The sequence below is a fragment of the Carcharodon carcharias genome, chromosome 10 (genome assembly GCF_017639515.1).
Source record: "Carcharodon carcharias isolate sCarCar2 chromosome 10, sCarCar2.pri, whole genome shotgun sequence".
Lineage (NCBI taxonomy): Eukaryota > Metazoa > Chordata > Chondrichthyes > Lamniformes > Lamnidae > Carcharodon > Carcharodon carcharias.
The window spans coordinates 63,192,047-63,216,728 of record NC_054476.1 but is presented as its reverse complement, the minus strand read 5'-3'; the positions used below and the strand labels follow the sequence as shown (position 1 = coordinate 63,216,728).

The 24,682-nt window shown below is 54.9% G+C and overlaps 1 protein-coding gene across 1 annotated transcript in view; it reads right to left on the bottom strand.

Annotated features, from left to right (window-relative positions):
* tsg101a (tumor susceptibility 101a) overlaps positions 1-24,682 on the bottom strand; it is a 151,706-nt gene that overhangs the window by 34,099 nt on the left and 92,925 nt on the right. Inside the window, exon 2 of the mRNA XM_041197785.1 lies at positions 8,835-8,919. Coding sequence (XP_041053719.1) covers positions 8,835-8,919 — 85 coding nt within the window. The remainder of the gene's footprint in view (positions 1-8,834; positions 8,920-24,682) is intronic.

The following is a 24,682-nucleotide window of genomic DNA, read 5'->3' as shown; positions in this document are numbered from 1 at the left end:
GTTAGAGGTATTGGCTTTTAATACATCCAATATCCAAACAACAATAAATTTTATATTTAAGTGACTTAGATAAATTTAAGTCACTGGTAGAAAAACCAATCAAAGGAACCAAAAGGGAAACAGAACTCTGTAGGGCAATCCAATGAAATACAAAAGATGATATCTCTTGAACAATAACAGCATATTGTAACCATAAATGGTCAGTCCGTAGCAATTGATTTTAAACTGGTCCTTGGCTCCTGGATTATGCAGCCCAGGGTCTCCCATAACTGGTGGTTAGATTAAATTAAACCACTGGATTTAGTTAGACTGGTGCCCAGGAACCCCAGTTTTCCCCTTGGCCAGTGTTACTCTGACCAGTAAAGGAGCTAAAAACAAAAAAACTGCGGATGCTGGAAATCCAAAACAAAAACAGAATTACCTGGAAAAACTCAGCAGGTCTCGCAGCATCGGCGGAGAAGAAAAGAGTTGATGTTTCGAGTCCTCATGACCCTTCGACAGAACTTGAGTGAATCCAAGAAAGGGGTGAAATAAGGAGCTACACAGGCAGTAGAGTGATTTTCAGAAGCCCTGGATGATGCAATGACACACACAGTATGCGAATTGGCCAATATACCATGGTTGGCACTTGCATCAAAACACATTTTAGTGCTGGCTCAGAGGGAAACCAGCAGCATAACAGATTGAACAAGTGGCACCTCCCTTTGGATCAAGCATGTAATACAACAGAGGCCTTTTTAAATGGTTTACAGGATGGGGGGTGTCACTGGCAAGGCCACTTTTTATTGCCCATCCCTAATTGTCCTTAACTGATTGACTTGCTAGGCCATTTCAGAGGGTAGTTAAAAGCCAACCATATTGCTGTCGGGCTGCAGTCATTTACAGGACTGACTGGATAAAGGTGGCAAATTTCCTTCCATAAAGACATTAGTGAACCATTTGGGCTTTTATGACAATCTAGTAGTTACACCCCAGCCGCCATGGTACAATTTAAACTCACGTCTATAGATTGGTAGTTCAGGCCTCTGGATTACTAGTTCAGTAACAAAACCTCTACACTACCATTCCTGAAACATAGGAGTAACATTGATACATGAGCACTGAACAACACAGTACACTGACAGAGTGTGAACACCAGTGCAGCGCTAACACTGACAGGCAGTGAACACCAGTACAGCATTAAAACTGACAAGCAGTGAACACCAATATAGCATTAATACTGACAAGAAGTGAACACCAGTACAGTGCTAACACTGGCGGGGAATGAGCACCATCACAGTGTTAATGCTAACATGGTGTGAACACCAGTACAATGTTAACACTGACAGGATACGAAAACCAATATAGTATTAATACTGACAAGAAGTGAACGCCAGTACAGTGTTAATACTGACAGGGTGCGAACGCTAGTACAGTGTTAACACTAACAGGGTGTGAACAGTACAGTGTTGTGAGGAACATGTCTTTTTTATTTCTGTTGGACTGTTGTAAAGGTCATATCTTTTTATTTTCTGTTGGACTGTGGATTATAATTACAATGGCTGCAGGTTGAAAGACATGTCCACTGGAACAGGATGAGAAATATATACAATGTTACAGGTCTGGAACAGAGTGTGCCATGAAAGACAGGATGGTGCCAGAAAGGAGTCCTGGACCAAATGAGCTGCCTGACAACAGCATCTTAACTGGCTCCTGACCAAATGAACAGGGTTTTGTGTGAGCGCAGTGTAGCTGAATAGCTCCTAGCCTGAAAAGAACAAGGCCTAAAAACCACCTTCTCCTGCGTGTAGAATATTCCAGTGATTCCACAACAATAGCTAACCTGCTCTCTCTCTGAAAACCCCTGTCAAGGGGCAAAGGGAAAAATCACTGTTAGAAACATTGAAAAGCAAGTTCTCGACCAGTGAACTAAATACTTTTTTTTATTCATTCACGAGATGTGGGCTTCGCTGGCTGGGCCAGCATTTATTGTCTATCCCTAGTTGTCCTTGAGAGGGTGGTGATGAGCTGCCTTCTTGAAACGCATCAGTCTATGTGGTGTAGGTACATCCACAATGCTGTTAGGGAGTTCCAGGATTTTGACCCAGCAACAGTGAAGGAACGGCAATACGTTTCCAAGTCAGGACGGTGAGTGACTTGGAGGGGAACTTCCAGGTGGTGGTGTTCCCATCTATCTGCTGCCCTTATCCTTCTAGGTGATAGCGGTCGTGGGTTTGGAAGGTGCTGTCTCAGGAGCCTTGGGGTGAACTCCTGCAGTGCATCTTATAGATGGTACACACTGCTGCTACTGTGCGTTGGTGGTGGAGGGAGTGAATGTTTGTGGATATGGTGCCAATCAAGTGGAATGCTTTGTCCTGGACAGTGCCCAGCTTCTTCAATGTTGTAGGAGCTGCACTCATCCAGGCAAGTGGGGAATTAGGAGGCGAGTTACTCATCGCATGATTCCTAGTCTCTGACCTGCTCTTGTAGCCACAGTATTAATATGATTAGTCCAGTTCAGTTTCTGGTCAATGATAACCCCCAGGATGTTGATAGTGGGGGATTCAGTAATGGTAAGGGGCGATGCTTGGATTCTCTCTTGTTGGAGATGGTCATTGCCTGACACTTGTGTGGCGTGAATGTTACTTGCCACTTGTCAGCCCAAGCCTGGATATTGTCCAGGTCTTGCTGCATTTGGACATGGACTGCTTCAGTATCTGAGGAGTCGTGAATGGTGCTGAACATTGTGCAATCATCAGCAAACATCTCCACTTCTGATCTTATGATGGAAGGAAGGTCATTGATGAAGCATCTGAAGATGGTTGGACCTAGGACACTACCCTGAGGAACTCCTGCGGTGATGTCCTGAAGCTGAGGTGATTGACCTCCAACAACCACAATCACCTTCCTTTGTGCTAGGTATGACTCCAACCAGTGGAGTGTTTTCCCCCTAATTCCCATTGACTCCAGTTTTGCTAGGGCTCCTTGATGCCATACTCGGTCAAATGCTGCCTTGATGTCAAGGGCAGTAACTCTCACCTGACCTCGGGAGTTCAGCTCTTTCATCCATGTTTGAACTAAGGCTGTAACGAGGTCAAGAACTGAGTGGCCCTGGCAGAACCCAAACTGGGCATCAGTGAGGTTATTGTTAAGCAAGTGCTGCTTGATAGCACTGTTCATGACCCCTTCCATTATTTTACTGATGATGGAGAGTAGACTGATGGGGTGGTAACTGGCCGAGTTGGATTTGTCCTGCTTTTTGTGTACAGGACGTACCTGCGCAATTTTCCACATAGCCGGGTAGATGCCAGCGTTGTACTGGAACAGCTTGGCTAGAGGCGCGGCAAGTTCTGGAGCACAAGTCTTCAGTACTATTGCTGGAATGTTGTCAAGACTCATAGCCTTCTCAGTATACAGTGCCTTCAGATGTTTCTTGATATCACATGGAGTGAATTGAATTGGCTGAAGACTGGCATCTGTGACGCTGGGGACCTCTGGTGGAGGCCGAGATGGATCATCCACTCGGCACTTCTGGCTGAAGATTGTTCCCTTTGCACTGCTGTGCTGAGCTCCTTCATCATTGAGGATGGGGATATTTGTGGAGCCACCTCCTCCAGCGAGTTGTTTAATTGTCCACCACCATTCACAACTGGAAGTGGCAGGACTTCAGAGCTTAGATCTGATTCGTTAGTTGTAGGATCGCTTAGCTCTGTCTTTCACTTGCTGCTTATGCTGTTTGGCACACAAGTAGTCCTGTTTTATAGCTTCACAAGGTTGACACCTCATTTTTAGGTATGCCTGGTGCTGCTCCTGGCATGTCCTCCTAAACTCTTCATTGAACCAGGGTTGATCCCCTGGCTTGATGGTAATGGTAGAGTGGGGGATATGTCGGGCCATGAGATTACAGATTGTGTTCAAGTACAATTCTGCTGCTGCTGATGACCCTCAGTGCCTCATTGATGTCTAGTCTTGAGTTGCTAGATCTGTTCGAAATCTATCCCATTTAGCACGGTGGTCATGCCACACATCACAATGGAGGGTATCCTCAATGCGATGGCGGGACTTCGTCTCCACAATCACTGTGTGGTGGTCACTCCTACTGATACTGTCACAGACAGATGCATCTGCGGCAGGCAGGTTGGTGAAGATGATGTCAAGTATGTTTTTCCCTCTTGTTGGTTCCCTCACCACCTGCTGCAGACCCAGTCTAGCAGCAATTTAGGACTTAGCCAGCTCAGTCAGTAGTGGTGCTATCAAGCCACTCTTGGTGATGGACATTGAAGTCCCTTACCTAGAGAACATTGTGCGCCCTTGCCACTCTCTGTGCTTCCTCCAAGTGATGTTCAACATGGAGGACTACTGATTCATCAGGTGAGGGAGGGCAGTACATGGTAATCAGCAGGGGGTTTCCTTGCCCATGTTTGACCTGATGCCATGAGACTTCATGGGATCCGGAGTCGATGTTGAGGACTCCCAGGGTAACTCCCTCCTAACTGTACACCACTGTGCCGCCACCTCTGCTGGGTCTGTTCAACCGATGGGACAGGACATACCCAGGGATGGTGATGGAGGAGTCTCGGACATTAATAGGTAAAAACATTAATACTGAAAGTGCTGGAAGACCACCTCGTGTCATCAACAAGAACTAAAATGAATTTGCAAGACATTGATCAAAATCAACCCAGTGAATCCTGTACTCTGGAATTGGTGCTATTGAACGGTTTTATCCCACCCTTAGAATCCATGTTTTCTGTGTGTCATATATGCTTGTATATAGGGATTTAAGAAGGGGTGGCATATAGATTATAGAGTTAGAAATTAGCAGTTCATATTCCTTTCTTTTGCCATTAGTTAATGACAGTTTGTTCAATAAACAGTTATTTACTTATTAAGTTTACAAGCCTGATGCTTGTATTCTGCTAACCTAAATTAAACAATTAGGTAGAATTGGGGCAATCTGGTGGTTTGGTCAATCTTTTCACATTTGTTGTGGCTTGGGGAACAGTGGGGCTTGATATTACAGCGCACTATCCCCAGTGAGTTGTGATGGTGTTAACACTGACAGGATGTGAAGACCACTAGTTGTTAACACTGACAGGGTGTGAACACCACTACAGTTGTTAACACTGACAGCGTGTGACACCACTACAGTGTTAACACTGACAGGGTGAACAGTCAGCATGAAACCTCATGCACAGCAGGCTGTGTATCAGAAAGCTACCACTTAGCTTCTACTTCTGTTTCATTAACCTGTGACATTGGGCTGGAAGAGGTTACTGACTTAGGTTCTTTGATGAAGTAACAAAGGATTAATGAGGGAAGTGCAGTTGATGTTTTATAAGTGATAGTTTTATATAATTTTTATATATATATATAATATATATAAATAAAACAGGCTTGATAGCAAAATAGAAGTCCAGGGATTAAATGGACAATGGCTGCAGGGATACAAAGGGACTGAAAGCCAACAGTAGTGGTGAACAGCAGTGGGAAGAAGTGTGCAGTGGTGCTCCCCAGGGTTGGTAATGGGACTGTTGTTCTTTTTGATATTTATTAATGACCTGGGCTTGGGCATACAGGGCACAATTTCAAAATTTTGCACATAACACAAAACCCGATTATGTAGTGAACAGGGGAGGTTAATGATATAGGCAGACATGTGGCAGATGAAATTTATCGTGAAGGGATTCATTTTGATAGAAAGAATCAGAGGCAAAGAAACTAAATGGTAACATTTTAATGGAGGTGCAACAACAGAGAGACCTGGGAGTATACGTACACAAGTCTTTGAACAAGCCTTGTCAAACTGACAAGGTTTTGAAAATCACATGAGGGATTCATGGCTTTATAAACAGGCGCAGAGCACAGAAACAAAGAAATAGTGCTAAACCTCATAAAACACTGGTTGGGAAGCAGCTGGAATATTTTGGGTGATTCTGTCACCACTGTTTAAGAAGGGTGTCAAGGCCTTAAAAAGGGTGCAAATAAGATTTATTAGAATGGTACTAGAGATTAATGACTTCAGTTTTTTGTGAAGACTAGAGGAACTGAGGTTGTACTCCTTTCAGCAGAAAAGGTTAAGGGAGATTTGACAGAGGTGTTTAAAATTTTGAAGGCCTTTGATTGAGTTAGTAAGGAGAAACTGTTTCCCTTAGTAAAAGGGTCAGTAATTAGAGGACACAGATTGAAGGCAATTGGACAAAAGAACCAGAGGCAGCCGGAAGGAAAAATAAATTATGCAGCGAGTTATGATGATCTGGAATGCACCTGTTTGAAAGCTGAAAGCAGATTCAATAAAACTTTCAAAGAGGATTGGATAAACTGGAAAAAGAAAAAAAAATGCTATGCATAGTGAAAGAATAGGGGAATGGGATTAATTGAATCTCTTTTTCAAAAAGCTGGCAGAGGCACAATGGGCCTAATAGCTTCCTTCTGTGCTGTATCATTCTATGATTCAATGACTGATTTTGAGGTTGTGGAGAAAACAATGTTGCAAGCTGAAAGGACAATGTTCATGACATTGATAGAATAGAGTCACAGAATGGTTACTGCACAGGAGGCCATGCCAGCTCTACGCAAGAGCAGGTCTGCTAGTGCAAGATGCATTTTCCATGTAGTCATGCAATTTATTTCTCTTCATATAATTATCCAATTCCCTTTTGAAATCCAGAACTGAATCTGTCTCCGCCACACACTCAGGCAGTGTATTTCAGATCCTGACCACTTGCTGCTTAAAACAGTTTTTCATGTCACCATTCACCTGAAAACTTGTAGGTTAATCTGGTTATGTGGTATGAGTTCCCTTGTACTGTGACTCCATTTTAGATAACACAGTTCCCCAACTGGATAAAAATCAGCACAAGTACTTTCAGCAATAATAATTTAAGGGAAAATTTTGATTAGTTTTTTTTAAGGAATGAAGCAGGTTTAGAATGGAGTCAATGGGACATTTACTTTTGGTTGGGGTAGGGACTGAATAAATCCTCTCCAATTAAATTAGATACAAAGGAGCGCTTTCTTTAGGAACAGATCATACTGCCTCTGACTTGCTGTCCTAAGCTCAGGCATTCTTTGACAAGAAATAACTCTCCTTCTCCTCCACTATTTCGGTCACTTTTCACTTTCTTTAAGGCTATAATCTCAACCATTGCCTTGGTGAAAGGAACCCTCTTAAAAATCCTGGAACTCACTGCACCAAGGAGATAGGACACAGGTCTGCTTCCTGTGAGCTCAATTTCCATACATATTATTGTTAGCAGTTGCCCAGTGGAGGCTCACATGAGGGGAAATATATACACAACCAAGGTGGCTATTTTAATCGAGGCCTTTGTCTTGCCATAGAACCTTAAATAACTGCCGCTTAATAACATTCCCGTACCCTCATCTCCCATTTCATCAGCATCCCTGGTTATTGTCTACTGCTGAACCAGATTGTTCACAATCTCAGTGATCTATTTGCCTTTCAGCTGAGCTTCCTATATATTCCATATGACAAAGACTGCTTACTTCCATCTCTGTAACATCGCTTGACACTATCCTTCCCTCATCACATCTGCTGCTGAAACCTTCATTCATGCCTTTTGACACCTCAAAATTTGACTATTACAATGCTTTGCTGCCCAGCCTCCCATCTTGTGACCATCCAAAACTCTGCTGCCCATATCTTATTGCACACATCCAACAGCCCTCTCATCACTGACCTCCTCAAATTCCCAGTCACCCAATATCTCAAATTTAACATTCTCAAGCCTATTCTTAAATCTCTATCTCTGTAACTGCATCCAGCACTACAAGTACAACCCCTCAAAATTGCTCTCCACACCTCACCTCTGCCACCACCACTGCCCCCCCACCACCTCACCCCATCCCCCACAGTCTCTTCTCATGACTCCAGTCTATTATATATTCCCCTCCTTTCACCCCATCAATGGTAGCTGTGAATTAAGCCGTATGGACTCTACAAAATGGAATTCCATTTCTGAACCACTCCCTCCTTCTAAAAATCTCTTTAATCAAGATTGTGGTCACCTCTCTTAATATCTACTTTGTCTTGACATTGTTTTTGTTTCCTGATTACACCTCTGCAAACCACCTTTGTTTTCCTGTTTAAAGAGTATAAGATAAATGCAGTTGTTGATGTTGTAGTAGCTATCCTTTACCACAACAGTGACTACACTTCAAATGTACTTCACTGGCTGTAAAGAGCTTGAGGCATCCCAAGGTCATTAAAGACAATATATAAATGCAATCTTTCTTTTTACTGGGGAGCTTGAGGCAACAAAACTGAATTCCAACTGGAGAAGTGGAAGAAATTGGTACCAGGGAGATGCAGTATAAGTCTGCCAAGGTAACAGATGGAGGATTACCAATGACCCAAGGGATTGTAATGATTGCCTTTGAAGGTGCAGTAAACTGAATGTATGCCAGCAGTTAACAGGGTTGGTGAAGATGAGCATCGCTACTTCATGTGGTGACCAAACTTTATCAATTTCCACCTTTCCTTGCTGGACTACAGCTCCACAGGCTCTAGTTGCCTTCTGGTAGCTTACCTAAATGTCAACCAATATGTACTATTTGACAAGAGGGATATCAGTGCCAAACATAATCCTGCCAAAATATACTGGGTAGCATTCAGGAGCAAGATTCCCCATTTTCTTTGTTAATCCAAGAGAGCAGATTCCAACTGTCCTGCACTACAGCACGGATGCCAAAATTAACAATATGACGAAACATGGCTTCTTCCTTGTACCTATGTGCAGCTGCTCACTATTATAATCAACCAACTCATCAGAGGAGACCAAATGCCCTTCAGTGAAATGATAAAATCTATTTACATGAATTTTCACATGACTCACCAAATGCATCAATCACAGGCTTGAGGTCTTTATAGGCAGAGGAAACATTCAGGATTTCGTGCACTGTCAGATCCCTATATTTATACTTCAAAAGAATAAAGCAGTTTAATCCAGAGCAGTTTCCGAGAAGTTCCTCTCTCTGTCAGTCCCCTCTCATACTGCTCGCTAAACTCTGACTTTATCCATCACTCACCCTTGCCCTCCTACTTCACTCTCCCCCTCTCTACTTCCTGCTACTCACTGCTCTAACCAATACTCCCTGCCCCATGCACTGTCATTTTTTTCACCCCTCCACTCCCTCACACACACACACAGCACTGTGCCACACGTTCACTCTCTCCCTCTGTGCCAGACTCCCGCTCTCTCCCTCTCCATATACCAGAATCCCTCTCTATCCAAGCAAGACACTCTCTCTCCCTCCCCCTGTGCCAGTCACTCCCTCTCTCTCCCTCCCCTTGTGCCAGTCTCTCTCTCCCCCTCCATCTCCGTGCCAGTCTCTCACTCTCTCACTCCCTCTCCGTGCCAGTCTCACACTCTAGCCCTCCCTCTCCCTGTGTCAAACTCTCTCTCTCTCTCCCTCCCTCTCCCTGTGCCAGTCACTCATTCTCTCTCCCTCCCTCTCCGTCTCTCACGTTGTCCCTGTGCCAATCTCCAACTCTCTCGCTCCCTCTCCCTGTGCCAGTCTCTCACTCTCTCCCTCCCTCTCCCTGTGCCAGTATCTCTCTCTCTCCCTCCCTCTCCCTGTGCCAGTCTCACTCTCTCTCTCCCTCCCTCCCCGTGTGCCAGTCTCTCTCTCCCTCCCTCTCCCTGTGCCAGTCTCCCACTCTCTCCCTCCCTCACCCTGTGCCAGTCTCCCACACTCTCCCTCCCTCTCCCTGTGCCAGTCTCCCACTCTATACATCCCTCTCTCTCCTGGTGCCAGTCTCTCTCTCTTCCTCCTACTCCCTGTGCCAGTCTCTCACTCTCTCCCTCCTTCTCCCTCTGCCAGTCTCTCACTGTCTCCCTCCCTCTCCTTGTGCCAGTCTCACTCTCTCCCTCCCTCTCCCTGTGCCACAGTCTTGCTCTCTCCCTCCCTATGCCACACTCTCTCTCTAACTCTGTGCCACACTCTCTCCCTCACTCTCTCCCTCCCTATGTGCCAGCCTCTCGCTCTCTCCCTCCCTATTCCACACTCTCTCTCTCTAACTCTGCGCTACACTCACTCTCACTCTCTCCCTCCCTCTCCTTGTGCCAGTCTCTCACTCTCTCCCTCCCACTCCCTGGGCCCGTCTCACTCTCGCCCTCCCACTCCCTGTGCCAGTCTCTCAATCTCTCTCCCTCCCTCTCCCTGTGCCAGTCTCTCACTCTCTCTCCCTCCCTCTCCCTGTGCCATTCTCTCACTCTCTCCCTCCCTCTCCTTGTGCCAGTCTCTCACTCCTTCTCCCTGTGCTAGTCTCTCCCTCTCCCTGCCTCCCTCTCCCTGTGCCAGTCTCTCAATCTCTCCCTCCCTCTACCTGGGCCAGTCTCTCACTCTCTCTCCCTCCCCCTGTGCCAGTCACTCACTCTCTCCCTCCCTCTCGCTGTGCCAGTCTCACTCTCTCCCTCCCTCTCGCTGTGCCAGTCTCACTCTCTCCCTCCCTCTCCCTGTGCCAGTATCTCACCCTCTCAGTCCGTCCCTCTCCCTGTGCCAGTATCTCACCCTCTCAGTCCCTCCCTCTCCCTGTGCCAGTATCTCACCCTCTCAGTCCCTCCCTCTCCCTGTGCCAGTCTCTCACTCTCTCCCTCCCTCTCCCTGTGCCACAGTCTCTCACTCTCTCCCTCCCTCTCCCGGTACCACAGTCTCACTCTCTCCCTCACTCTCCCTGTGCCAGTCTCACTCTCTCTCTCCCTCCCTCCCTCTCCGTGTGCCAGTCTCTCTCCCTCCCTCTCCATGCCATCTCTCACTCTCTCTCCCTCCCTCTCCCTGTGCCAGTCTCCCACGCTCTCCCTCCCTCTCCCTGTGCCAGTCTCCCACTCTATACATCCCTCTCTCTCCTGGTGCCAGTCTCTCTCTCTTCCTCCTTCTCGTTGTGCCAGTATCTCACTCTCTCCCTCCTTCTCCCTCTGCCAGTCTCTCACCGTCTCCCTCCCTCTCCTTGTGCCAGTCTCTCTCTCTCTCCCTCCCTCTCCCTGTGCCACAGTCTCGCTCTCTCCCTCCCTATGCCACACTCTCTCTCTCTAACTCTGTGCCACACTCTCTCTCTCACTCTCGCCTTCCCTCTCCCTGTGCCAGTCTCTCACACTCTCTCCCTCCCTCTCCCTGTGCCATTCTCTCAGTCTCTCCCTCCCTCTCCCTGTGCCAGTCTCTCACTCCTTCTCCCTGTGCCAGTCTCTCCCTCTCCCTGCCTCCCTCTCCCTGTGCCAGTCTCTCACTCACTCCCTCCCTCTCCCTGGGTCAGTCTCTCACTCTCTCTCCCTCACTCTCCCTGTGCCAGTCTCACTCTCTCTCTCCCTCCCCGTGTGCCAGTCTCTCTCTCCCTCCCTCTCCGTGCCATCTCTCACTCTCTCTCCCTCTCCCTGTGCCAGTCTCCCACTCTCTCCCTCCCTCTCCCTGTGCCAGTCTCCCACGCTCTCCCTCCCTCTCCCTGTGCCAGTCTCCCACTCTATACATCCCTCTCTCTCCTGGTGCCAGTCTCTCTCTCTTCCTCCTACTCCCTGTGCCAGTCTCTCACTCTCTCCCTCCTTCTCCCTCTGCCAGTCTCTCACTGTCTCCCTCCCTCTCCTTGTGCCAGTCTCTCACTCTCTCCCTCCCTCTCCCTGTGCCACAGTCTTGCTCTCTCCCTCCCTATGCCACACTCTCTCTCTCTAACTCTCTGTGCCACACTCTCTCTCTCACTCTCTCCCTCCCTATGTGCCAGCCTCTCGCTCTCTCCCTCCCTATGCCACACTCTCTCTCTCTAACTCTGTGCTACACTCACTCTCACTCTCTCCCTCCCTCTCCTTGTGCCAGTCTCTCACTCTCTCCCTCCCACTCCCTGGGCCCGACTCACTCTCGCCCTCCCTCTCCCTGTGCCAGTCTCTCACTCTCTCTCCCTCCCTCTCCCTGTGCCATTCTCTCACTCTCTCCCTCCCTCTCCTTGTGCCAGTCTCTCACTCCTTCTCCCTGTGCTAGTCTCTCGCTCTCCCTGCCTCCCTCTCCTTGTGCCAGTCTCTCAATCTCTCCCTCCCTCTCCCTGGGACGGTCTCTCACTCTCTCTCCCTCCCCCTGTGCCAGTCCCTCCCTCTCGCTGTGCCAGTCTCTCTCTCCCTCCCTCTCCCTGTGCCAGTATCTCACCCTCTCAGTCCCTCCCTCTCCCTGTGCCAGTATCTCACCCTCTCAGTCCCTCCCTCTCCCTGTGCCAGTATCTCACCCTCTCAGTCCCTCCCTCTCCCTGTGCCAGTATCTCACCCTCTCAGTCCCTCCCTCTCCCTGTGCCAGTATCTCACCCTCTCAGTCCCTCCCTCTCCCTGTGCCAGTCTCTCACTCTCTCCCTCCCTCTCCCTGTGCCACAGTCTCTCACACTCTCCCTCCCTCACCCGGTGCCACAGTCTCTTACTCTCTCCCTCCCTCGCCCTGTGCCAGTCTCTCACTCTCTCCCCCTCCCCCTCCCTGTGCCAGGCTCTCCCTCTCCCTGTGCCAGGCTCTCCCTCTCCCTGTGCCAGGCTCTCACTCTCCCTGCCTCCCTCTCCCTGTGTCACGATCTCACTCTCCCTGCCTCCCTCTCCTTGTGCCAGTCTCTCTCTCCCTCCCTCCTCTCCCTGTGCCAGTCCCTCACTCTTTCTCCCTCCCTCTCCCTGTGCCAGTCTCTCTCTCCCTCCCTCTCCCTGTGCCAGTCTCTCTCTCTCTCGCTCTCCCTGTGCCAGTCTCTCTCCCTCTCCCGGTCCCTGTGCCAGTCTCTCACTCTCTCCCTCCCTCTCCCTGTGCCAGTCCCTCACTCTTTCTCCCTCCCTCTCCCAGGTGCCAGTCTCTCACTCTCTTCCTCCTTCTCCCTGTCCCAGTCTCTCACTCACTCCCTCCTTCTCCCTGTGCCAGGCTCTCACTCTCCCTGCCTTCCTCTCCCTGCGCCAGGCTCTCACTCTCCCTGCCACCCTCTCCCTGTGCCAGTCTCTCACTCTCTCCCCCCCTCTCCCTGGGCCAGTCTCTCTCTCTCTCTCTCCCTCCCTCTCCCTGTTCCAGTCTCTCACTCTGTCTCACTCGTTCTCCTTGTGCCAATCACTCCCCCTATCTCTGTCCCTCTTCCTGTGCCAGTCTCTCATGCTCTCTCCCTCCCTCTCCCTGTGCCAGTCTCTCACTCTCCCTGCCTCTCCCTGTGCCAGTCTCTCACTCTCCCTCCCTCTCCCTGTGCCAGTCTCTCACTCTCCCTGCCTCTCCCTGTGCCAGTCTCTCACTCTCCCTCCCTCTCCCTGTGCCAGTCTCTCACTCTCCCTCCCTCTCCCTGTGCCAGTCTCTCACTCTCTCTCCCTGTGCCAGTCTCTCACTCTCTCTCCCTCCCTCCCTCTCCCTGTGCCAGACTCTCTCTCTCCTTCCCTCTCCCTGTGCCAGTCTCTCTCTCCGTCCCTCTCCCTGTGCCAGTCTCTCTCTCTCTCTCCCTCCCGCTCCCAGGTGCCAGTCTCTCACTCTCTCCCTCCCTCTCCGTGACAGTCTCACTCTCGCTCCCTCCCTCCCTCTGTGCCAAGCGCTGAAACTCACACGCTCCCTCTGTGTGCCACAATCTCTCTCTCTAACTCTCTCTGTGTCACACTCACTCTCTCACTCCCTCTCCCTGTGCCAGTCTCTCACTCTCTCCCACCTTCTCCCTGTGCCCCTCTCTCAATCTCGCCCTCCCTCTCCCTTTGCCAGTCTCTCACTCTCTCTCACTCCCTCATTCTCCCTGTGTCAGTCTCTCACTCTCTCTCCCTCCCGCTCCATGTGCCAGTCTCTCACTCACTCTCCCTCCCTCTCCCTGTGCCAGTCCCTCCCTCTCCCTGTGCCAGTCTCTCACTCCCTCTCCCTCCCTCTCCCTGTGCCAGACTCTCACTCTCCCTCCCTGACTCTCCCTGTGCCAGTCTCTCATTCTCTCTCCCTCCATCATTCTCCCTGTGCCAGTCTCTCACTCTCTCTCCCTCCCTCTCCATGCCAGTCTCTCACTCACTCTCCCTCCCTCTCCCTGTGCCAGACTCTCACTCTCTCTCCCTCCCTCTCCGTGCCAGACTCTCACTCTCTCTCCCTCCCTCTCCCTCCCTGTGCCAGACTCTCACTCTCCCTCTCCCTGTGCCAGTCTCTCACTCTCCCTCCCGCTCCATGCGCCAGTCTCTCACTCTCCCTCCCTCTCCATGTGCCAGTCTCTCACTCTCTCTCGCTCCCTCTCCCTGTGCCAGTCTCTCACTTTCTCTCCTTCTCTCTCCCTGTGCCAGTTGCTCAAACTCTCAGGCTCTGTCTCCCTGTGCCACACTCTCTCTCTCCCTATGCCACACTCTCTAACTCTCTCTGTGCCACAATCTCTCTCTCTCTCTCTCCTTCCCTCCCTCTGCCAGTCTCTGATTCTCTCCGTCCCTCTACCTGTGCTAGTCTCTCACTCTCTCTCCCTCCCGCTCCCTGTGCCAGTCGCTCCCTCTCCCTGCCTCCCTCTCCCTGTGCCAGGCTCTCACTCTCCCTGCGTCCTTCTCCCTGTGCCAGGCTCTCACTCTCCCTGCCTCCCTCTCCTTGTGCGCAGTCTCTCACTCTCTCCCTCCCTCTCCCTGTGCCAGTCTCTCCCTCTCCTTGCCTCCCTCTCCCTGTGCCAGGCTCTCACTCCCCCTGCCTCCCTCTCCCTGTGCCAGGCTCTCACTCTCCCTGCCTCCCTCTCCCTGTGCCAGGCTCTCACTCTCCCTGCCTCCCTCTCCCTGTGCCAGGCTCTCACTCTCCCTGCCTCCCTCTCCCTGTGCCAGACTCTCACTCTCCCTGCCTCCCTCTCCCTGTGCCAGTCTCTCACTCTCCCTGCCTCCCTCTCCCTGTGCCAGTCTCTCACTCTCCCTGCCTCCCTCTCCCTGTGCCAGTCTCTCACTCTCCCTGCCTCCCTCTACCTGTGCCAGTCTCTCACTCTCCAAGCCTCCCTCTCCCTGTGCCAGGCTCTCACTCTCCCTGCCACCCTCTCCCTGTGCCAGTCTCTCACTCTCTCCCTCCCTCTCCCTGGGCCAGTCTCTCTCTCTCTCCCTCCCTCTCCCTGTGCCAGCCTCTCACTCTCTCTCTACCTGTGCCCGTCTCTCACTTTCCCTGCCTCCCTCTCCCTGTGTCAGTCTCTCACTCTCCCTGCCTCCCTCTCCCTGTGCCAGTCTCTCACTCTCCCTGCCTCCCTCCCACTGTGCCAGTCTCTCACTCTCTCCCGCCCCCGTGCCAGCACCTCACATTCCCCCTCTCTCTCCCTGTGCCAGGTTCTCTCTCTCTCCCTCCCTCTCCCTGTGCCAATCTCTCTCTCTCCCTCTACCTGTGCCCGTCTCTCACTTTCCCTGCCTCCCTCTCCCTGTGTCAGTCTCTCACTCTCCCTGCCTCCCTCTCCCTGTGCCAGTCTCTCACTCTCCCTGCCTCCCTCTCCCTGTGCCAGTCTCTCACTCTCTCCCGCCCCCGTGCCAGCACCTCACATTCCCCCTCTCTCTCCCTGTGCCAGCTTCTCTCTCTCTCCCTCCCTCTCCCTGTGCCAGCCTCTCACTCTCTCCCACCCTCACCCTGTGCCAGTCCCTCACTCTTTCTCCCTCCATCTCCCTGTGCCAGTCCCTCACTCTTTCTCCCTCCCTCTCCTTGGGCCAGTCACTCACTCCCTCTCCCTGGGACAGACTCTCACTCCTGCTCCCTGTGCCAATCTCTCCCTCCGTCTCCCTATGCCAGTCTCTCTCTCTCTCCCTCCCTCTCCCTGTGCCAGTCTCTCACGATCTCCATCCCGCCCTCTCCCTGTGCCAGTCTCTCTCTCACTCCCTGCCTCCCTCTCCCTGGGCCAGTCTCTCACTCTCTCCCTCCCTCTCCCCGGTGCCAGTCTCTAACCCTCTCCCTCCTTCTCCCTGAGCCCGTCTCTCAATCTCTCTCCCTCCCTCTCCCTGTGCCAGTCTCTCACTCTCCCTCCCTCTCCCTGTGCCAGTCTCTCACTCTCCCTCCCTCTCCCTGTGCCAGTCTCTCACTCTCCCTCCCTCTCCCTGTGCCAGTCTCTCACTCTCCCTCCCTCTCCCTGTGCCAGTCTCTCACTCTCCCTCCCTCTCCCTGTGCCAGTCTCTCACTCTCCCTCCCTCTCCCTGTGCCAGTCTCTCACTCTCCCTCCCTCTCCCTGTGCCAGTCTCTCACTCTCCCTCCCTCTCCCTGTGCCAGTCTCTCACTCTCCCTCCCTCTCCCTGTGCCAGTCTCTCACTCTCCCTCCCTCTCCCTGTGCCAGTCTCTCATGCTCTCCCTCTCCCTGTGCCAGTCTCTCACGCTCTCCCTCCCTCTCCCTGTGCCAGTCTCCCACTCACCCTGCCTCCCTCTCCCTGTGCCAGTCTCTCACTCTCCCTGCCTCCCTCTCCCTGTGCCAGTCTCGCACTCTCCCTGCCTCCCTCTCCCTGTGCCAGTCTCTCACTCTCCCTGCCTCCCTCTACCTGTGCCAGTCTCTCACTCTCCCTGCCTCCCTCTCCCTGTGTCAGTCTCACTCTCCCTGCCTCCCTCTCCCTGTGTCAGTCTCTCACTCTCCCTGCCTTCCTCTCCCTGTGTCAGTCTCTCACTCTCCCTGCCTCCCTCTCCCTGTGCCAGTCTCTCACTCTCCCTGCGCCAGTCTCCCACTCTCCCTGCCTCCCTCTCCCTGTGCCAGTCTCTCACTCTCCCTGCCTCCCTCTCCCTGTGCCAGTCTCTCATGCTCTCCCTCTCCCTGTGCCAGTCTCTCACGCTCTCCCTCCCTCTCCCTGTGCCAGTCTCCCACTCACCCTGCCTCCCTCTCCCTGTGCCAGTCTCTCACTCTCCCTGCCTCCCTCTCCCTGTGCCAGTCTCGCACTCTCCCTGCCTCCCTCTCCCTGTGCCAGTCTCTCACTCTCCCTGCCTCCCTCTACCTGTGCAAGTCTCTCACTCTCCCTGCCTCCCTCTCCCTGTGTCAGTCTCACTCTCCCTGCCTCCCTCTCCCTGTGTCAGTCTCTCACTCTCCCTGCCTTCCTCTCCCTGTGTCAGTCTCTCACTCTCCCTGCCTCCCTCTCCCTGTGCCAGTCTCTCACTCTCCCTGCGCCAGTCTCCCACTCTCCCTGCCTCCCTCTCCCTGTGCCAGTCTCTCACTCTCCCTGCCTCCCTCTCCCTGTGCCAGTCTCTCACTCTCCCTGCCTCCCTCTCCCTGTGCCAGTCTCTCACTCTCCAAGCCTCCCTCTCCCTGCGCCAGTCTCCCACTCTCCCTGCCTCCCTCTCCCTGTGCCAGTCTCTCACTCTCCCTGCCTCCCTCTCCCTGTGCCAGTCTCTCACTCTCCAAGCCTCCCTCTCCCTGTGCCAGTCTCTCACTCTCTCCCTCCCTCTCCCTGGGCCAGTCTCTCTCACTCTCCCTCCCTCTCCCTGGGACAGTCTCTCTGTCTCCCTCCCTCTCCTGTGCCAGTCTCTCTGTCTCCCTCCCTCTCCTGTGCCAGTCTCTCACTCTTTCTCCCTCCCTCTCCCTGTGCCAATCTCTCTCTCTCCCTCTACCTGTGCCCGTCTCTCACTTTCCCTGCCTCCCTCTCCCTGTGTCAGTCTCTCACTCTCCCTGCCTCCCTCTCCCTGTGCCAGTCTCTCACTCTCCCTGCCTCCCTCTCCCTGTGCCAGTCTCTCACTCTCTCCCTCCCCCGTGCCAGCACCTCACATTCCCCCTCTCTCTCCCTGTGCCAGCATCTCTCTCTCTCCCTCCCTCTCTCTCCCTGTGCCAGCCTCTCACTCTCTCCCTCCCTCACCCTGTGCCAGTCCCTCACTCTTTCTCCCTCCATCTCCCTGTGCCAGTCCCTCACTCTTTCTCCCTCCTTGTGCCAGTCACTCACTCCCTCTCCCTGGGCCAGACTCTCACTCCTGCTCCCTGTGCCAATCTCTCCCTCCGTCTCCCTATGCCAGTCTCTCTCTCTCTCCCTCCCTCTCCCTGTGCCAATCTCTCACGATCTCACTCCCGCCCTCTCCCTGTGCCAGTCTCTCACTCTCCCTCCCGCTCCATGCGCCAGTCTCTCACTCTCCCTCCCTCTCCATGTGCCAGTCTCTCACTCTCTCTCGCTCCCTCTCCCTGTGCCAGTCTCTCACTTTCTCTCCTTCTCTCTCCCTGTGCCAGTTGCTCAAACTCTCAGGCTCTGTCTCCCTGTGCCACACTCTCTCTCTCCCTATGCCACACTCTCTAACTCTCTCTGTGCCACAATCTCTCTCTCTCTCTCTCCTTCCCTCCCTCTGCCAGTCTCTGATTCTCTCCGTCCCTCTACCTGTGCTAGTCTCTCACTCTCTCTCCCTCCCGCTCCCTGTGCCAGTCGCTCCCTCTCCCTGCCTCCCTCTCCCTGTGCCAAGCTCTCACTCTCCCTGCGTCCTTCTCCCTGTGCCAGGCTCTCACTCTCCCTGCCTCCCTCTCCTTGTGCGCAGTCTCTCACTCTCTCCCTCCCTCTCCCTGTGCCAGTCTCTCCCTCTCCTTGCCTCCCTCTCCCTGTGCCAGGCTCTCACTCCCCCTGCCTCCCTCTCCCTGTGCCAGGCTCTCACTCTCCCTGCCTCCCTCTCCCTGTGCCAGGCTCTCACTCTCCCTGCCTCCCTCTCCCTGTGCCAGGCTCTCACTCTCCCTGCCTCCCTCTCCCTGTGCCAGACTCTCACTCTCCCTGCCTCCCTCTCCCTGTGCCAGTCTCTCACTCTCCCTGCCTCCCTCTCCCTGTGCCAGTCTCTCACTCTCCCTGCCTCCCTCTCCCTGTGCCAGTCTCTCACTCTCCCTGCCTCCCTCTACCTGTGCCAGTCTCTCACTCTCCAAGCCTCCCTCTCCCTGTGCCAGGCTCTCACTCTCCCTGCCACCCTCTCCCTGTGCCAGTCTCTCACTCTCTCCCTCCCTCTCCCTGGGCCAGTCTCTCTCTCTCTCCCTCCCTCTCCCTGTGCCAGCCTCTCACTCTCTCTCTACCTGTGCCCGTCTCTCACTTTCCCTGCCTCCCTCTCCCTGTGTCAGTCTCTCACTCTCCCTGCCTCCCTCTCCCTGTGCCAGTCTCTCACTCTCCCTGCCTCCCTCCCACTGTGCCAGTCTCTCACTCTCTCCCGCCCCCGTGCCAGCACCTCACATTCCCCCTCTCTCTCCCTGTGCCAGGTTCTCTCTCTCTCCCTCCCTCTCCCTGTGCCAATCTCTCTCTCTCCCTCTACCTGTGCCCGTCTCTCACTTTCCCTGCCTCCCTCTCCCTGTGTCAGTCTCTCACTCTCCCTGCCTCCCTCTCCCTGTGCCAGTCTCTCACTCTCCCTGCCTCCCTCTCCCTGTGCCAGTCTCTCACTCTCTCCCGCCCCCGTGCCAGCACCTCACATTCCCCCTCTCTCTCCCTGTGCCAGCTTCTCTCTCTCTCCCTCCCTCTCCCTGTGCCAGCCTCTCACTCTCTCCCACCCTCACCCTGTGCCAGTCCCTCACTCTTTCTCCCTCCATCTCCCTGTGCCAGTCCCTCACTCTTTCTCCCTCCCTCTCCTTGGGCCAGTCACTCACTCCCTCTCCCTGGGACAGACTCTCACTCCTGCTCCCTGTGCCAATCTCTCCCTCCGTCTCCCTATGCCAGTCTCTCTCTCTCTCCCTCCCTCTCCCTGTGCCAGTCTCTCACGATCTCCATCCCGCCCTCTCCCTGTGCCAGTCTCTCTCTCACTCCCTGCCTCCCTCTCCCTGGGCCAGTCTCTCACTCTCTCCCTCCCTCTCCCGGTGCCAGTCTCTAACCCTCTCCCTCCTTCTCCCTGAGCCCGTCTCTCAATCTCTCTCCCTCCCTCTCCCTGTGCCAGTCTCTCACTCTCCCTCCCTCTCCCTGTGCCAGTCTCTCACTCTCCCTCCCTCTCCCTGTGCCAGTCTCTCACTCTCCCTCCCTCTCCCTGTGCCAGTCTCTCACTCTCCCTCCCTCTCCCTGTGCCAGTCTCTCACTCTCCCTCCCTCTCCCTGTGCCAGTCTCTCACTCTCCCTCCCTCTCCCTGTGCCAGTCTCTCACTCTCCCTCCCTCTCCCTGTGCCAGTCTCTCACTCTCCCTCCCTCTCCCTGTGCCAGTCTCTCACTCTCCCTCCCTCTCCCTGTGCCAGTCTCTCACTCTCCCTCCCTCTCCCTGTGCCAGTCTCTCACTCTCCCTCCCTCTCCCTGTGCCAGTCTCCCACTCACCCTGCCTCCCTCTCCCTGTGCCAGTCTCTCACTCTCCCTGCCTCCCTCTCCCTGTGCCAGTCTCGCACTCTCCCTGCCTCCCTCTCCCTGTGCCAGTCTCTCACTCTCCCTGCCTCCCTCTACCTGTGCCAGTCTCTCACTCTCCCTGCCTCCCTCTCCCTGTGTCAGTCTCACTCTCCCTGCCTCCCTCTCCCTGTGTCAGTCTCTCACTCTCCCTGCCTTCCTCTCCCTGTGTCAGTCTCTCACTCTCCCTGCCTCCCTCTCCCTGTGCCAGTCTCTCACTCTCCCTGCGCCAGTCTCCCACTCTCCCTGCCTCCCTCTCCCTGTGCCAGTCTCTCACTCTCCCTGCCTCCCTCTCCCTGTGCCAGTCTCTCATGCTCTCCCTCTCCCTGTGCCAGTCTCTCACGCTCTCCCTCCCTCTCCCTGTGCCAGTCTCCCACTCACCCTGCCTCCCTCTCCCTGTGCCAGTCTCTCACTCTCCCTGCCTCCCTCTCCCTGTGCCAGTCTCGCACTCTCCCTGCCTCCCTCTCCCTGTGCCAGTCTCTCACTCTCCCTGCCTCCCTCTACCTGTGCAAGTCTCTCACTCTCCCTGCCTCCCTCTCCCTGTGTCAGTCTCACTCTCCCTGCCTCCCTCTCCCTGTGTCAGTCTCTCACTCTCCCTGCCTTCCTCTCCCTGTGTCAGTCTCTCACTCTCCCTGCCTCCCTCTCCCTGTGCCAGTCTCTCACTCTCCCTGCGCCAGTCTCCCACTCTCCCTGCCTCCCTCTCCCTGTGCCAGTCTCTCACTCTCCCTGCCTCCCTCTCCCTGTGCCAGTCTCTCACTCTCCCTGCCTCCCTCTCCCTGTGCCAGTCTCTCACTCTCCAAGCCTCCCTCTCCCTGCGCCAGTCTCCCACTCTCCCTGCCTCCCTCTCCCTGTGCCAGTCTCTCACTCTCCCTGCCTCCCTCTCCCTGTGCCAGTCTCTCACTCTCCAAGCCTCCCTCTCCCTGTGCCAGTCTCTCACTCTCTCCCTCCCTCTCCCTGGGCCAGTCTCTCTCACTCTCCCTCCCTCTCCCTGGGACAGTCTCTCTGTCTCCCTCCCTCTCCTGTGCCAGTCTCTCTGTCTCCCTCCCTCTCCTGTGCCAGTCTCTCACTCTTTCTCCCTCCCTCTCCCTGTGCCAATCTCTCTCTCTCCCTCTACCTGTGCCCGTCTCTCACTTTCCCTGCCTCCCTCTCCCTGTGTCAGTCTCTCACTCTCCCTGCCTCCCTCTCCCTGTGCCAGTCTCTCACTCTCCCTGCCTCCCTCTCCCTGTGCCAGTCTCTCACTCTCTCCCTCCCCCGTGCCAGCACCTCACATTCCCCCTCTCTCTCCCTGTGCCAGCATCTCTCTCTCTCCCTCCCTCTCTCTCCCTGTGCCAGCCTCTCACTCTCTCCCTCCCTCACCCTGTGCCAGTCCCTCACTCTTTCTCCCTCCATCTCCCTGTGCCAGTCCCTCACTCTTTCTCCCTCCTTGTGCCAGTCACTCACTCCCTCTCCCTGGGCCAGACTCTCACTCCTGCTCCCTGTGCCAATCTCTCCCTCCGTCTCCCTATGCCAGTCTCTCTCTCTCTCCCTCCCTCTCCCTGTGCCAATCTCTCACGATCTCACTCCCGCCCTCTCCCTGTGCCAGTCTCTCACTCTCCCTGCGCCAGTCTCCCACTCTCCCTGCCTCCCTCTCCCTGTGCCAGTCTCTCACTCTCCCTGCCTCCCTCTCCCTGTGCCAGTCTCTCACTCTCCCTGCCTCCCTCTCCCTGTGCCAGTCTCTCACTCTCCAAGCCTCCCTCTCCCTGCGCCAGTCTCCCACTCTCCCTGCCTCCCTCTCCCTGTGCCAGTCTCTCACTCTCCCTGCCTCCCTCTCCCTGTGCCAGTCTCTCACTCTCCAAGCCTCCCTCTCCCTGTGCCAGTCTCTCACTCTCTCCCTCCCTCTCCCTGGGCCAGTCTCTCTCACTCTCCCTCCCTCTCCCTGGGACAGTCTCTCTGTCTCCCTCCCTCTCCTGTGCCAGTCTCTCTGTCTCCCTCCCTCTCCTGTGCCAGTCTCTCACTCTTTCTCCCTCCCTCTCCCTGTGCCAATCTCTCTCTCTCCCTCTACCTGTGCCCGTCTCTCACTTTCCCTGCCTCCCTCTCCCTGTGTCAGTCTCTCACTCTCCCTGCCTCCCTCTCCCTGTGCCAGTCTCTCACTCTCCCTGCCTCCCTCTCCCTGTGCCAGTCTCTCACTCTCTCCCTCCCCCGTGCCAGCACCTCACATTCCCCCTCTCTCTCCCTGTGCCAGCATCTCTCTCTCTCCCTCCCTCTCTCTCCCTGTGCCAGCCTCTCACTCTCTCCCTCCCTCACCCTGTGCCAGTCCCTCACTCTTTCTCCCTCCATCTCCCTGTGCCAGTCCCTCACTCTTTCTCCCTCCTTGTGCCAGTCACTCACTCCCTCTCCCTGGGCCAGACTCTCACTCCTGCTCCCTGTGCCAATCTCTCCCTCCGTCTCCCTATGCCAGTCTCTCTCTCTCTCCCTCCCTCTCCCTGTGCCAATCTCTCACGATCTCACTCCCGCCCTCTCCCTGTGCCAGTCTCTCACTCACTCCCTGCCTCCCTCTCCCTGGGCCAGTCTCTCACTCTCTCCCTCCCTCTCCCGGTGCCAGTCTCTAACCCTCTCCCTCCTTCTCCCTGCGCCCGTCTCTCACTCTCTCTCCCTCCTTCTCCCTGTGCCAGTCTCTCACTCTCCCTCCATCTCCCTGTGCCAGTCTCTCACTCTCCCTCCCTCTCCCTGTGCCAGTCTCTCACTCTCCCTCCCTCTCCCTGCGCCAGTCTCTCACTCTCCCTCCCTCTCCCTGTGCCAGTCTCTCACTCTCCATCCCTCTCCCTGTGCCAGTCTCTCACTCTCCCTCCCTCTCCCTGTGCCAGTCTCTCATGCTCTCCCTCTCCCTGTGCCAGTCTCTCACGCTCTCCCTCCCTCTCCCTGTGCCAGTCTCCCACTCTCCCTGCCTCCCTCTCCCTGTGCCGGTCTCTCACTCTCCCTGCCTCCCTCTCCCTGTGCCAGTCTCGCACTCTCCCTGCCTCCCTCTCCCTGTGCCAGTCTCACACTCTCCCTGCCTCCCTCTCCCTGTGCCAGTCTCTCAATCTCCCTGCCTCCCTCTAACTGTGCAAGTCTCTCACTCTCCCTGCCTCCCTCTCCCTGTGTCAGTCTCACTCTCCCTGCCTCCCTCTCCCTGTGCCAGTCTCTCACTCTCCCTGCCTCCCTCTCCCTGTGTCAGTCTCTCACTCTCCCTGCCTCCCTCTCCCTGTGCCAGTCTCTCACTCTCCCTGCCTCCCTCTCCCTGTGCCAGTCTCTCACTCTCCCTGCCTCCCTCTCCCTGTGCCAGTCTCCCACTCTCCCTGCCTCCCTCTCCCTGTGCCACTCTCTCACTCTCTCCCTCCCTCTCCCTGTGCCAGTCTCTCACTCTCTCCCTCCCTCTCCCTGTGCCAGTCTCTCACTCTCTCCCTCCCTCTCCCTGTGCCAGTCTCTCACTCTCACTCCCTCTCCCTGTGCCAGTCTCTCACTTCCTCCCTCTCCCTGTGCCAGTCTCTTACTTCCTCCCTCTCCCTGTGCTAGTCTCTCACTCTCTCCCTCCCTCTCCCTGTGCCAGTCTCTCCCTCTCTCCCTCCCTCTCCCTTTGCCAGACTCTCACTCTCTCCCTCCCTCTCCATGCGCCAGTCTCTCACTCTCTCTCCCTCCCTGTCCCTGTGCCAGTCGCCCCCTCTTCCTGTGCCAGGCTCTCACTCTCCCTGCCTCCTCCCTGTGCCAGGCTCTCACTCTCCCTGCCTCCCTCTCCCCGTGCCCAGTCTCTCACTCTCTCCCTCCCTCTCCCTGTGCCCAATCTCTCACTCTCTCCCTCCCTCTAACTGTGCCTGTCCCTCACTCTTTCTCCCTCCCTCAACCTGTGCCAGTTTCTCACTCTCTTCCACCCTCTTCCTGTGCCAGTCTTGCACTCTCTATCCTTCCCTCTCCCTGTGCCAGTCTCTCATTCTCTCTCCCTCCCTCCCTCTCCCTTTGCTAGTCTCTCACTCTCTTCCACCCTCTCCCTGTGCCAATCTCTCACTCTCTCTCCCTCCCTCTCCCTGTGCCAGTCTCTCACTCTCTCCCTCCCTCTCCCTGTGCCAGTCTCTCCCTCTCCCTGCCTCCCTCTCCCTGTGCCAGTATCTCACTCTCCCTGCCTCCCTCTCCCTGTGCCAGGCTCTCACTCTCCCTGCCACCCTCTCCCTGTGCCAGTCTCTCTCTCTCCCTCCCTCTCCCTGGGCCAGTCTCTCTCTCTCTCCCTCCCTCTCCCTGGGACAGTCTCTCTCTCCCTCCCTCTCCCTGTGCCAGTCTCTCACTCTCTCTCCCTCCCTCTCCCAGTGCCAGTCTCTCACTCTCTCTCTCCCTCTCCCTGTGCCAGTCTCTCCCTCTCCCTGCCTCCCTCTCCCTGTGCCAGTATCTCACTCTCCCTGCCTCCCTCTCCCTGTGCCAGGCTCTCACTCTCCCTGCCACCCTCTCCCTGTGCCAGTCTCTCTCTCTCTCCCTCCCTCTCCCTGGGCCAGTCTCTCTCTCTCTCCCTCCCTCTCCCTGGGACAG